Here is a 14,052-nt window from a genome sequence, read left to right as displayed (position 1 = left end):
TACCATACATCCCATCTAAATAATTCCAGAATCAAATTCCAGATTTTTGCTTTTATTATGTCTCTCTCTAGAAGATAGCAGTACCTTTTTGTCTCCTGTATTTTCAAGCCATACTTATGTCCTGTAACCAGGATATTCCCCAGTCACCTCCTTGATATGCCAAACAGGTTGAACAAGCAAAGTTCTTGTCATAAGGCATTTTCTCCACTCCTTTTGTATATTTGTGTATATTTTACATAACTGTGCTCTTTTTTGTCTCTTTAAATAAATATCACTCAGCATCACGATTATTGATAGTGTTCACATATGAGTCATGCTAGTTCCAAGCAAATTTGCTTTTTTCTAACAAGCAAATTCACATGATAATTGTACTTGTTAGTCATTTAATCCCTAAGGGTCACACAGTTCTTTCAGCCACAGCATTGTCCTGGAAACCCCAGTAAAATTGCTTGTCCACTGAATCCCTTAGATGCTTTTCAGAGTTGCTGCTGTCCAGAGAGCACCCATTCTGGTTTATAACCTCCATAATTTATTCCTTTTTGCTGTGAATGCCTTGGTTTTCTAAGCATGGAAGAACACTGTGACTGCTTTGTACTTACTGTTAATTGTGGTTTTTTAAAAAACAGACTTTTTTTTCATTTGCAGTTATACCAGGAGTGAATTTACAGTTAATTCAAAATTACAAGTATTACCAAGCTGAACAGGTCAAAAACCTTCTCTTGTAATTTCTTTTTCCATGTCCTTCCTTTGGCACTAGTACATGGGAAAGGCCCAAGACTTCAGGGTTTTGCTTGTATCTTGCAGTTGTGTGCCTGCCTGGCAGCACGAACAACAATACAGTTCTGAAAGGGAAGACTTCAGAAAGGAAACTTCCTGTGTCAAAGTGACCCTGAAACATGGCCTCAAAGAGATATACTTTAAAGTCGCTTGAATTCAAGGAAACTTTTACAATGCTTGCTGTAAGAGCTATTCACAAGTGCTGTCAGGCTTCGTCCACCTGAGTGTTATTGTAACATCTAACCTGTGTCTGCTGGGAATTAGAAAAAGAAGGGGGTTATACACCACATAAGAAATGAAAAATTAAATGTATAAAATCAATAACAAAAAGTTGGTCATTAAAACACAAAAAATAACTATTTAGAACCATCTTTATGGTACATATTCATGTTTTGAATACAAATTTATTCAAAATTTCTTCAAAATATTTACAGATTTTAGTCAAATTCATTAAATTGTTTCACAGCAGCAGATGATCACTTTCAGATAACCCTCCTCAGAATTTTTTTTAGTTTATGATTTTGCATTTTATTTTAGCTAAATGGTTTCAATAAAATTTATGAGACACTGGATGAGTCACTTTTGTTGGTTTCCCCAGCTTTTACAGAGACAGAGAACTGAGAGGCATTTTAAAAGATCATATTTCATTATCAGTCTTGATGAATACTGAGACACAAGAGATGTAAAACTTAGCACCATTCCATCAGAAGGCAACCTATTTCCTGGTTACAATACCTTATAAATGTTTCTCAGCCTGTCAGCTTTTGCCAATCAATGCTGCTATTATCACCTATATTTTTTCCCCACATGGTCCTGCCGCAATGCATCTTTCACAGTTCTGATTCTCTAAAATATCTAGTCTTTCTGTAAGGCTGTATTTTGAAACTTGTTGAAGCTTGTTTCTAGTCAATCATTCTCTCTCAACAACGTCATCTGTATTCCATGGCCTTCCTAAGTCAGCACACCTTATCTCAGTGCTTGCATACAGATGTATAGGACTGTGTGAGCTTTCTGTCAGGTTTTGGGAATTCTTTACAAATCCATTTCTTGCGTAATTTAAACATTATGGAGTCTAAGAGCTCTTGATACTGGTCACTTAGGACCATCATCTGACCAGTTCTCTCTGTATTTGATTTAAATGCATTTGGTGTTCATTATAGGTTCACACTCTTTGCAAGATAAGTCCAAATTGCCAACCAAAACCATTTTTTTAAAAATACTAATGATGTGTTAGAAGAAATAATCTTTAGATATGCCATGAAGCATAAAATAGTGGTATTAACAGGAGCACTTAATGAAAATATCTGACACTTTATATTTTATAGGCACAGCACTATAATATTTTGTGAATAGTAAACTTATCCACTAGTGATGGTTTTCTTCAAGCTATATACTGGAAAACAAACATTAAGACAGAGGAAAGTTGATGATAAGCAAAGGAATTAAATTCTCCTTACTTTGTTTTTTTTCTCCTCACATACAATTTACTGAGGAATATAGCAAGGTGTCTTAAATAATCTCCTCAACTGTAATTTCAGATATGAAGTATGAGATCAGAGATGAAGATAATTTTTCTTTTTGCCTGTATCAAAAAAATCTGGTTTTGACCATGTTATACTAGTCATAGACAAAGACGAGTTTGCCCATGTATACCAGGAAAAATCTAGCTTTCATTCAATTCTCATGTACAAAAAAGGGTTATATTAATGTACATTATTTCTCAGTTCTTTGGTACATGCTCTATTAGGGGATCTCGTGCCTCCTGGAGTGAAGTTTGCTGCATGTCTTCCAAAAGTCATCTGTTCATAATAATCTGATAACACTTCATTCCCATAGAACCCTAACCTTGGTCCATGGGGTCCTAAACCATCATGTTATTTCCTTTGTTCTGCTATGCTTCTGCCTAAATCCTTCAGTGCCAGTATGCCATACTGACAAAGGACTGGATGCTCCTGTCATTGTCATGTTTCTGCTGAAGAGTCCAAAGAATGATCTGCAAGAGTTTGAACTTTAAATCATGTGTTGGATCACAAATACTGAAATCTTAGCTCTTCAAAATTGCCCTTGCACTTCTGTGTTTGCTTTGAAGGGAAAGACAGATTACAGCATTAAAATAAATGACCAAAGCAATTAGTAATGTAAGAAGGCATATCTAAGATAATACTGACTTATTGTCAACTTTCAATGTTTTATGAAAGGGCTTTTCTGTTATACCATCAACACAGAAGCTATCTGTGCTGTGACCTAGAGCTACTCTGTAGGTACTCTCTTATAAGAAGAGAAAGGTGATATATAAAACTGTGATGCAAAATGCCTGGTTAGTTTAATTGTGTATATTGAATATTTTATCGTCATTTTCTCCACTAGAATTTTTTTTTCATATTGTTGTTACTGTAGTGGAAATTGTTGGGTTTTTTTTACCAAAAAAAGGCAAATACCCCCAAAGAATGTTACAGAACAAACATTGTACATTTAAAAGGTGATTTATTGCAATATTTTGAGAAATGGAAATACTAAATGCCTACATTTGTGTTACTATAATGATGCGTTTTACTGATACACTAGCAGACCATAGAATGTGATATACAGCAGTTCTGGATCACTAAAAATAGCATCATCCTTCACATAGCCTTTTGAAAAAATATTCTTTCACATGCTAAACTGTGTTCTCATATCTCCATCAGTATGAAAGCACAGAGATTGCAATGAAGGTAATGATGCTATTTAGTTTCTGGTATTGGTTGCTGTGAGTAACACTTTGTTCTCTTGTCATTTCAGCTGTACATCTGGAGGTAATTTTATCAAATTTTTTTTTACAAATAAATTGAATGTGAAAAGTACCTTACACCTCTCCATTTTAATTAGATCAATTAAGAAAAGTTGAGCACTTTGGGGAAAAGGTCAAGGAAGAAGGACAAAGGCAGGCATGATAGAAAATATGTGTAAAAGTTAATGGATTAAAGCAGAATTTGTAGATCCACTAGCATATCACCAGAGATATTAGAATATACGCTGATTACTTTGCTTTTACTGGGTAGAACAGTGTCTGCAGGTGATTGTATGCTTTTCTTTTTCTCAGGTAATGAGTTTCTTGCCCTTCAATTGTGGTACCAGACAATGAAAAATCAGAACATTAATATTGTATGAGTACTTCACAGTGCACTTTGAATGGTCAACCTTGCTTGTTGAACAGTTTTGGTCATATATAACCTCTAGATAAACCTAAATAATTGGAAAAATTTAATCATGATGATGATGATAATAATAATAATTCTTTTATCCAGAAGTTGAAAATCAGGAATTAGGAAGTATTGTTCTTTGGCCAAAAATGAAAACATTAGGTCATAATAGGGAAAATTAATAAAATTACCATGCCTATTCACTGTGTAAGTTTTAAGCAAAGACATGGTATGTTTGAACTCTCTTCAGTGCTGAAAAGCAGGAGTAGTAAGCATAGAGCCCTTACACTACTACACGCTTTCTCATACTTTCAAGTCAGAGCTATTATTTAAAACTGGTACGATTCCTGTTTTGAAAGGATTATCTTTTTCAGGTATCATTTACTTCAGTTTTCATCATACCTGTTTTGTGAGAAGCTCCTAAACAGGGAAAGCCCCCGTGTTGGAGGCTATGTCTGGGCCATGTCAGAAATGCAGTAAATACAGATTAGCTGTGCAGGACCTGTAGGCAGTTGTTTAATTCTGTCTGTAGGGACTATTCCTTTGCATGGAAAAACATGGAATTGCTGCAAGATGAGACAGCCACCACTCAGACCTCTGACACATTCTGTTGTCTTCTGCTGCTGCCACCACAGGGACCTGGACTCCTGGTCCCATCCCAGTGGTGTGCACCTGTGTGTCTGTCCACACACATGCACACAGAATGGGGACCTGTCACCCAGAAGAGTCACAACCAGACCCTTTGTCCCTTTGCCTGCCCATTTTCCTGTCTATTCTTCCTTGATCCACCTTGATTTAATCTAAGTGCAATCATGAGATCAAGATTCTGAGTAGCTTTGGGAAAATATGATTTCTTATGTCAGATGTAGTGGTTTTGGCACAGGGATTTCCAAAGGCTGTTCTGATGCTATATATCCTTGTGTCCCTCCTTGTTGACTATGTGTTAGGAGGGATTTCTATACATGCTGTGTGCCTCTGAGGCTCTACTGGCATTGATAGGTAACTTGTATTAAAAGTATCAACTGACAATTAGGAGGCAAAAAAAAAAAGCTTTCAAAAGAATGAGTTTTATTCTTTTTTTTCTCCCCAAAAATCTGAAGACGACAGAAACAATGCTTTAGTTGTAGGTCATGAAACCAATAGAATGAAATCATTCCTTGTCTGCTAAAATCTCCAGAGCACAGCTAAGCCTACCTCATGAGTATGTATCCTTGAAAAGTAGTCTTTAAAACACAGAGGATCTTTGAAATGGTGATGGCAGCTCAAACCTATAAAAAACACCAATGGATCTCACCAACATCTGTTCTGAAATGTGTACGCTTAAAACCAAAAGGCACAAATAATGTATTGTTCCAAAATCCACCAGCAAGTTCTAGTAAACATTGAATTGATTTTCCTTTTTTCTCCTTTTTGCAGCTGCTAGTCTGATTCAAACTGTTTATTCATAGCATGAAAGAGATGTTTTTAAGGATTCTCAACAGTTCCAAGTGATTGATGTAAATTTTAAAAATGCTACTCTGATTTCAAGAGAGTTGCTAGGAAACATGCATTTTGAAGATGAAATCTCCCACTGAGCTTGGCCTTGGCTGTATAATAAGTAGTATGTTATAGGGTGTCCTGAGTTGCAGATTATATGGATAAACGGTTAAATTTTTATGTATATAAATACATCTGCTGTGAACTTATTGAATATACGTGATTCATTCCAGTATCTCCATTTACTGATGAATAACAAGGTATTACTAAGTTCAAGAAAATGTGAAAATCAAATGAAAATGCCAAGAGCATGATAAAGATTTTTATACAGTCTTCATTTCATTTTTCTGAAACATAAAATGATTTTTTTTCTTAGAAATGGATCTCTTTAAGATTTAATTTCAATATAAAGTTCTGATTAATATTTTTTTTTCTTTTATAAACTTTAACAAAATTTAAAGCTCAAAAAAAGAACATCAATTATACACTTAATTTTTCTTAAGAAGTTAATGTGTTTTGTCCCTTAAAAGTTATAGGCCAAAGTAACCTAAAAAATCTCCATTATCATGAAGGAATACCCAGTTTTAGTAATGGATATTTATTTGTATTAGTGGCTGATGTTTTTTCATGCTGATTTTAGAGACTTGGGTATGTTTGGTTACCTTGGAGTCAAATTTAAACTGCTTGGTCTTTAAGACACAAGTGGAAGCTTGTGCAAGTGTACATATGGGAACAGAGTAGTATGCTGTTCTGCAGGATGCTCAGGACTTGCAAGGATGTTTATTGATTTTTGTTGCTGAAATATTTTACCAGGCAGTCTTTAAGCAGCAAAGCCCTTACAGCAAGCTTTCAGAAAAGTGAGTAATGCCTGTGAGTTATGATAGTAGTAAGTGATCTTTTTCTTATTTATTACCTTAGAAGAGCAACCAGTTGCTGATAGAGCAAACAGTGTGGATAGGGACTGTCTGTCTGACCCTATGTTGCTGATGTGAGAATTAAAGACAGTGTGTAAGTACCACTAAGGAAGACTTCATGATCTGAAAGTATTTCAAATGATGTTTTTGCACCTGCCTAAAGAAAAGTAACTAAACTGTATTAATGATTAATAGTTAAGATGAGTTGTTGAGCTTACCACAAATTAGAAGATGCTTAATGTCCCTGAAAATATATATTTGTAAGAGTATTACCAGATGACCCTTTGTTACAGAGGTGTTGGTTAGCTGAGCTGTGACTGCTCTAAGGCCCTTGTAGGGAAGAAAATTAATGTTGATTCATAATGAATCAGTGGATGCAAGTAAGAAAAATGAGACATATTATTAGTTGTGTAAACTATGAAGACAAAATAACAGACAAAACAGAGAGAAAATGAAAATGGGAAGGATGATGCAGCCTGTGTTGGTGCATTCTTCCTCAAGTGTAGGAACCTGCATTTGCCTTCACTGAGTTTCAGACAACTCATCTCTGTCTATCTCTGCAACGTGCTGGGGCCCCTCTGAAGGGCTCACAGCACTCTGGGGTATCAGCCCTCCTGTCAGGTTTGTGTTGCCAGTGAACTTACTGAGGATGCATCTTCATCCAAGTCAGTGATGAATATGTTAAACCTTACTGGGTGGAGTACTAGTGACAGGACTCCAGCTAAACCCTCTGCCACTTAGGATACTATGGCATTTGCTGTTCAGCCAGTTCTCAATCCTTCTCACTGTCCACCGATCCAGCCTGCACTTCTGGAGTTTTCCTATGAGGATGGTGCAAGACAGTGTTCAAAACCTTGCTGAAGTTGAGCTAGAAAACACCCACTGCTCTGTCCTCATTCATCCAGGTAGTTATTTTATTGTAGAAGGTAATGAGGTTGGTCAGGCATCATTTTCCTTTAAGGAATGTTCCTTGTCTACTCCTGATTGCTATCTTGTCATCTGTGTGGCTAGAGATGGCCTCAAGAATGAGGCAATTCATCAGCTTTCTGAGGATTGAGGTGAGGCTGATTTTTTTGAAGACCAGAGTGGCCTTTGCTTTCTTCCAGTCCTCAGGGACCTCTTCTGATCACCACAGCCTTTCAAAGATAATTCCAAGCAGCCTTGTTAAGATGTCCATCAGCTTTGTTTGAGCGTCCTCATGTAACCAGTGTTCCCACTCCATTTAGCAATAGACCCACATTATATCCTTTGTTTTCCTTTTGTTTTTGGTGCAGTTGAAGAATCCCTTCTTGTCTTCCTTGTCATCTTTGTCCAGATTTAATTCCAGATGGTATTAAATTCCAGATCACCTCCAAGATGCTGTTTTTTTCTATTCCAAGTCAATGTTTATTAAACAAAATCCCAGAGCTGGTTATCCAGTAGTGATAGAATAACTGGCTAATTTAGCCTGTTAAAATATATTAATAAACTTATTCTGGGTTTGTTTTAATTTTTTTAAATTATTGGTTACTTGGCACCAGTAAACAGTTAAAAAGCATGAAGTTATTGGAGGGGAAAAATTAGCCTGCATGTTGCTCCAACTTTGTGCTTTTTTGTTATGTCATTGCATATTGTCCATGAAATTGTAAATTCTGTTCAAGAAGAGTATCTTACTTATGGGCTATCAAATTGATGTGCTTTCTAGCTGGATTTCATTCATGTGAAAGGGAGAGTGTAGCTATATTCTTTATATAGGATGAAGTGGAAAATATTAGAAGCACGACTGTTGATGATGGACTGTTTGGGCTGGTGGGCAGTATTGTGTGGTGGATTTGAGATTCTGTTTTCACTTGAACAAATCTGTCAAAAACAAAGATTATAATTATAGAAATCATAAGGAAATGAAGTATTTCTACAAGCCTTTATTGAAGGGAACTAAAGTCACTTTTGGACTCCTAAGTGAGAACCAGCTAACACATAAAATCTCTTGCAGATGCAGCAGTGCTGTAAGAGGGCTGGTTTGGAACTTTGCTTACAGCAATCCCAGACCACTGGAATGAGAAAAATCTGTGCAGTGGCAAGGAACTTGACTGTCATCACTTTTCCAGTAATAGAGAAAGCTATAAATGCTAGTGGCTAAAGCATTGACTTCAGAAGTAAATTGGATTGTGCGCAGGTGATGGTTGAGAAGCCAGACTTGTGAACAAGATTCAGTGCCCTTTTTAATGGCACATTTTTACCCAGATTTTCAGAACTTGTTCATTGATCACAAAATTAATTTGTAAGGGCCAAAATAGCAGAAAAGGACAAAAAGTGATATAATAAATAATATGCAATGTACATAATTGTTTTTTTAAATTAAAACATTTTGTGGTATTTCTACATACTTATTAGTATTACATACTTATCTCGTTTCTACGAGAAACTAATGAGATTTGTGAGGAGTTACTTATCATAGAAGAAAATGTCAACTCCGTTAAGAAAATGAAGACAAGGAGAAATTACATGATTGCAAAAATCACTGAAAGAGTCTGAAGTAAAAACAAATACAAAACACTGATTTGGCTGAAGTGTTGTATGACTCCTAAAAGACTTTGATTATAACTTGCCACTGTGTTAATTTGTGAGTGAATTATTGCAATTATATATATTCATTTTTTGAAAAAGGGTAGAGAGCCACACATTTCTTCTAGATTGTTGTATCTATTTACAGTCTAATCTGGACAGAATCTCTACCAATTCTGAAACTTGAATGTCTATAATTATCATAATATACCAGGAAATGAGGATCATAACAAGCATCTTGATTTACCTCTTCCAGCTAAGTGTACCATGCCAGAGCTCCTAAACACTTTCTTCTGCCCCCTCTCTTCCCCTTCAGCACTTGGGGTTCCTCCTTGGAGCCTGGAGTGGATGTCAGGGGCTGACAATCATGCTGCTCCCACACTGAAAGCCTTGGCAGGCAATGTTCAGGAAAGCTCTTCCATGCTAAATGTTGACATTTACTGCCAGAGGCAACTGGTATTTCTCATACACTTTTATCTACCTATATCTCCTTCACTTTCCCTCTCTGCCTTCTTTTCTAACAACCCTTTTGGGTTGGTTTATTGTTTCCATCTTCCCACAGATCCTAATGTCCCACGTGGCATTCCTTCCCTCTGTAGTGTTGAGATCTTTGTCTCCTCTTCACCCCTTCAACATCCCCTACTGTTGCTCTGCTGTCCCCTGTCAATCCCTATCCCTTCTTGATTTCAAATCTGGTAGATTATGTACCTTGTTTGTGCTGCCTTTGATCTTGAAAATCTTTATTCAACTGAGTTCAATTACCTGCTGTTTGTAATTTCTTTTTTTGTCTACCCTATCAATGCTTTTTGTCCTTGCAAAACAATGATGTCATCTGCATGTCTGGATTTAGCGGGGAAGTGATGGAAAACACTGTCTGCTTCCATAGCTGTAAAATAGGTGTCTTTTTTTCTTAAATAAATGCCAAAGTGTACTGAAGATCTGAAGAAAGCCACACAGGATATGGCAGAAAATGTAGGCATTTTCCTAAAGTGCATTTTGAGAGATGAAAGAATCCTTACACTTGGATATTGTAGAGAGACAGGTTTACCCTTGTGTCCTGGGAACACAACTCATCCTAATGAAGCATCACAAGACACTGCAGGCCTCCAGAAGCACTCTGGCAAGTCCCTGTGTTCAAAATTCAATGTGCTTCTCATTCAGCAGCCAATGCCCCAGTTTTTTCCACCTCCTTTGGTCATTGCACTCCAGACAGCTCACCAGAACTTGGTTTTTTTGAATCTAGCAAAGGTGCTGTAGTGGTGACTGGTTCTTTTGGGAAACTGTACAGTAGAAAGGGACCTAAATGTGTTAATGAGCATTAGTTAGTAATTAAACATGGCATGGTTGCATTTAAATGCCTGCTTATTTTAAGACATGTTTTTAAAGTGTCTTGCTTGTTTTCTGAAATTGTGATGGTTTGTTTGGAAGAAGAAGGAAAGTGTACTGTGCAGACTGAATGATGTATGTCTAGGTATGTAGACGCTCTGTGCTTTTTTAGAGGAGAAAAGTGACTCAGCTGTTCATTTGTTCAGGAATGATTTTTAGTTAGGCAGCAATATCCCTCTCACTCTGCACTCTGCAAAGAAAAAAGGTTGAGAGCTGTAGAGCAAGAGTAGATTGTGCTGCCTGAGCACTGCAGCCCACAGTGCTGCCTCTGGCACCACTGCTGCTGCCTCAGCTATGCTGGGATGACTCCTTGGGCAGCTGGCTGGTAACACTGTGCACAGCTCTACCACCTGACACACACACAGCAATAACCTGCGTGCTATCTCATCTCATAGCAGCCAGCTCTGCCAAAGTGCAGCAGAGCGATGTGAAACAGCTTCTCACCCACAAGCTGAGATGAATCAGGAGGGATGGCTGTGCTGTATATACAGAACCCACTCAGCCGAAACAAGTGAGAGTAGGGAAAGGATTTAAATCCTGGCAGGGTGGATATTTTTGTCTCGGAATAAAATGAAGTATTTATAGCATTTACTGACACAATTCTTATTTACTGCAATTGGAGCCATTGTTGAAACCATTTTTTTTCCTGAGCCTGCAAAAAGGGATTTTTGGGGAACTAGAGGACATTGTATCTTTCCAAAATCAAACCTAAATTCTGCTGAAGAGAGGGAGGAGGGATCTTCCCTCTCTGACTATAATGTCAGAGAACACAGTGCTCTTAACAGTCTCCTTTATCAATACACATGAACACAGTTATTATCATCATGAGCTGCTGTGTAATTACCGTTGTTCCCTAAAGAGTTCCTGTTTCCTTGCTATTTAATTATGTGCATTATTTCAGCATAACTATGCACTCTACTCATGTCATTTGGAAACAAATGTTTCAGGCAAAGCAGTGTCATATTGTAAGGATGTCATAGTCTGGGCGTGGCTGCTGGAAAAGTATAGAAAGTCATTTCTTCATCAAACCTACCACTGCCTTCTGGATGAATCACACGCAGTAGTTCATACACTGGTCAAGGTAGATGCCTGAAATAGTTGTGGATGTCCTTTGTGTGACAGAATCTGAAGAAACTTTAGTGCCAACAGAAGTGGGAAGGTAAAGACGTTTAGTAAATCTTTCTCCTTGGATCCAGCTATAGTAAGCATATGTGTTTGTTGCCAATCTAAGAGCCTTTTTCTAGGAAATATTTCTAAATAAATCTCAGTTCTGGGGAATCACTGTTTAACTCTTGTCGGTCTTTTGCTGAGCACAGTTTTCATGTAACAGCCATAACTGTAGGGTCATATAGCTTTTAACTTTTTATTAAGGATTTACTCTGCTTAAAAAAGGGAAAAATGTGACATGCAACAGCTCCTGTACTTTCTGAGCCAGCATATTTTCTTGTGATATTTCTCCTCATTTTCCTGCAATATGAGTTTATCAAAACACTCTTGAAACTCTGTTTTAAGGAAAGTTCACTGTTTGAGGCATGTTCAAATGAACATCTTAGCATTATTCTGAGAAAGAGGGGAGAAGTAAAAGGCCCCAGTGGCCAAGACACATTCCTAGCCACCTCAGGGGGAGATGTGAGACACATACATTGCAGCAGGCATGTCTGGCAGCAGCTCAGATGAGAGGCTCTCTGTAACAAGGACAGGATTTATCCTGACCATACTTAGGGAGTCAAGTGTATTTTTACTTGTGCTTTGTCATTTAAAATTGCCCCTTTCGTGGTGTTGGAGGTGGGAAATGGGATAGTTTCAAAACAAGATCTAAAATACCTGGCTTTTGGAAATGAACAATTAAGTAAAAATTTTGACATGGAAAGGGCAAGTATGGTAAAAGGTGGACGTCAGTGTCAATTCCTGGCATGAGAGGCTGGAAAGCAGGAGCATTGAGACAACACCTTGCTAAAAATGACAATGCAATATTAGAATCATAGAGTCATTTATATTGGAAAAGATCTCTTGAGATTGAGTCCAGCTGCTAACCCAGAACTGCTCAAGTCTACCACTAAATAATGTCCCTCATCTATAAGTCTTCTTTTTTTTAGCATGCACCATGTTCTGGGATGCTTATTAGTGGAGGGTGTTTAAGTAAGTATAAGCATATTCTATAATGAAATAGTAACAAAATGAATATACTGAGGGGACTGGATGATAGCAGCATATGTCTGAGATACAGTATTCTGTCAGTGATAAGCTGGAAGCCTTGCTTTGTGTGAAGTTCTTAATGAGTGCTAGAGCAGAACCAATCAAGAAGCAAGAACAAGGTGTGATGGATATAAAGGATGTATTTATATATTTGTGACAAGAAATCCATCAAAAAAAACCTAGAGAATTGCACACTGCAAACATGATGGCACATTTCTCTAAAGAAATAGATAATAGTCCCCAGCAAGAAAAAACTGGCAAAATATTCTAATTTGAAGTAGTAACAAATCTTACAGAAGTGTCTGAAAAATAATTTATAAAATCTTAGAATATTCAAAAGAAGCTGCATGCTTTTTTAGCTTGCTTTTAGTATATATACAGGCAGAGTTTCTCCCATATGGAAAAGAGAAACCTTTGAGAACAACATAGCAATAATGATTATATTCAGTATTTAAAAGGAAACTCATGAAAAATATAGCCACTTTTGTGAAAGACCATTAATTGTATATTAAAGGTTTAAAATGGTGATAACTAGACAAAATGAATCTGAAAGAGATGCATGGACTTTAGTTTCACTGTAGTCTTTTTTACAGATTTTGGAGGCATGAGTTGAAATGTAGTATTTACTGAGATGGAGGATAGAATACAGAAGAGAAGTGTAAAAAAGGATGTTCAGTTTTAACATTTACCATATTATACCATCACCAGAACATCTGAGTACTCTGAAACAGAGTGCTCTCTGAATAATAGATATAATTAATTTGGTCCAGAAATTCTGATGATGCATTTATTATTCAAAAGATTCTCTCCTATATCAACTCTTAAGTATTCAGTTTAGTCACATCAACTGCCAGGCCAAATGTGATATGAGATAAAGCCTTATGTCAGAGTTATTGACTCTCTCTTCTTTCTCTGTAACAGACTTTTTTAGTTCTCTGAATGATGGTACTGAAGTGCACAATTCCTTTTGAGATGATGGCCGAACAGAAGATAACCATTTGGTTTTTCATTTATCATCTTATTACACCCTGTTTTGTCTTCTCCCTGGCAGTAGGTAAGACAATCTCCTGTGTTATTTCCTTAAAGTAACTGTTGTTAGTTTTATGTGTTTCCATGACAATTAGAATGTTTTTATGGCTTTAATTTATTTGTGCTGATACAACAAATTACTAAGTATGAACAATGAAACTGGCAGGAAGCATATTTATTAGAATGGCTGCCATAATAAAAAGTTTGAAGAAAGACAGATCTGGACTTTAAATTTAGCATTGTCTAATTTGATTTACAGAATGAAATCTTTCTCTAGCTTATAAAAAGTATATAAATTGTCTTTTGTGCACAGATGATCGACATGGTTAGAATAATGAAAAATGAAATTCTGTATTATTGACACCATCTAAAATTCATAATTTTTCAGAAGCCCAGTGTAGTGGTAGTTTTTCATAATACAGGGGGGTAATTATGCATATTCTGACTCTAATTTTTTTTTTTTTTTCACAAATAGAGGGGCCATAAATAATAAAACATTCTGGAGTCATATTTCTAGCATCTGCATTTAGAGAAATATTTGCAATTGAAAT

At 36.6% G+C, this 14,052-nt stretch overlaps 1 protein-coding gene across 1 annotated transcript in view; it reads left to right on the top strand.

Moving 5' to 3' along the window:
• CNTN1 (contactin 1) overlaps nucleotides 1–14,052 on the top strand; it is a 211,048-nt gene that overhangs the window by 121,290 nt on the left and 75,706 nt on the right. The window contains exon 3 of the mRNA XM_066550414.1: nucleotides 13,394–13,526. Coding sequence (XP_066406511.1) covers nucleotides 13,412–13,526 — 115 coding nt within the window. The 5' untranslated portion in view covers nucleotides 13,394–13,411. The remainder of the gene's footprint in view (nucleotides 1–13,393; nucleotides 13,527–14,052) is intronic.

Source organism: Molothrus aeneus, chromosome 5 (genome assembly GCF_037042795.1).
Source record: "Molothrus aeneus isolate 106 chromosome 5, BPBGC_Maene_1.0, whole genome shotgun sequence".
In the NCBI taxonomy this organism is placed as follows: Eukaryota; Metazoa; Chordata; class Aves; order Passeriformes; family Icteridae; genus Molothrus; species Molothrus aeneus.
The sequence above is the reverse complement of the archived record's forward strand: the minus strand, read 5'-3'. Positions and strand labels throughout refer to the sequence as shown.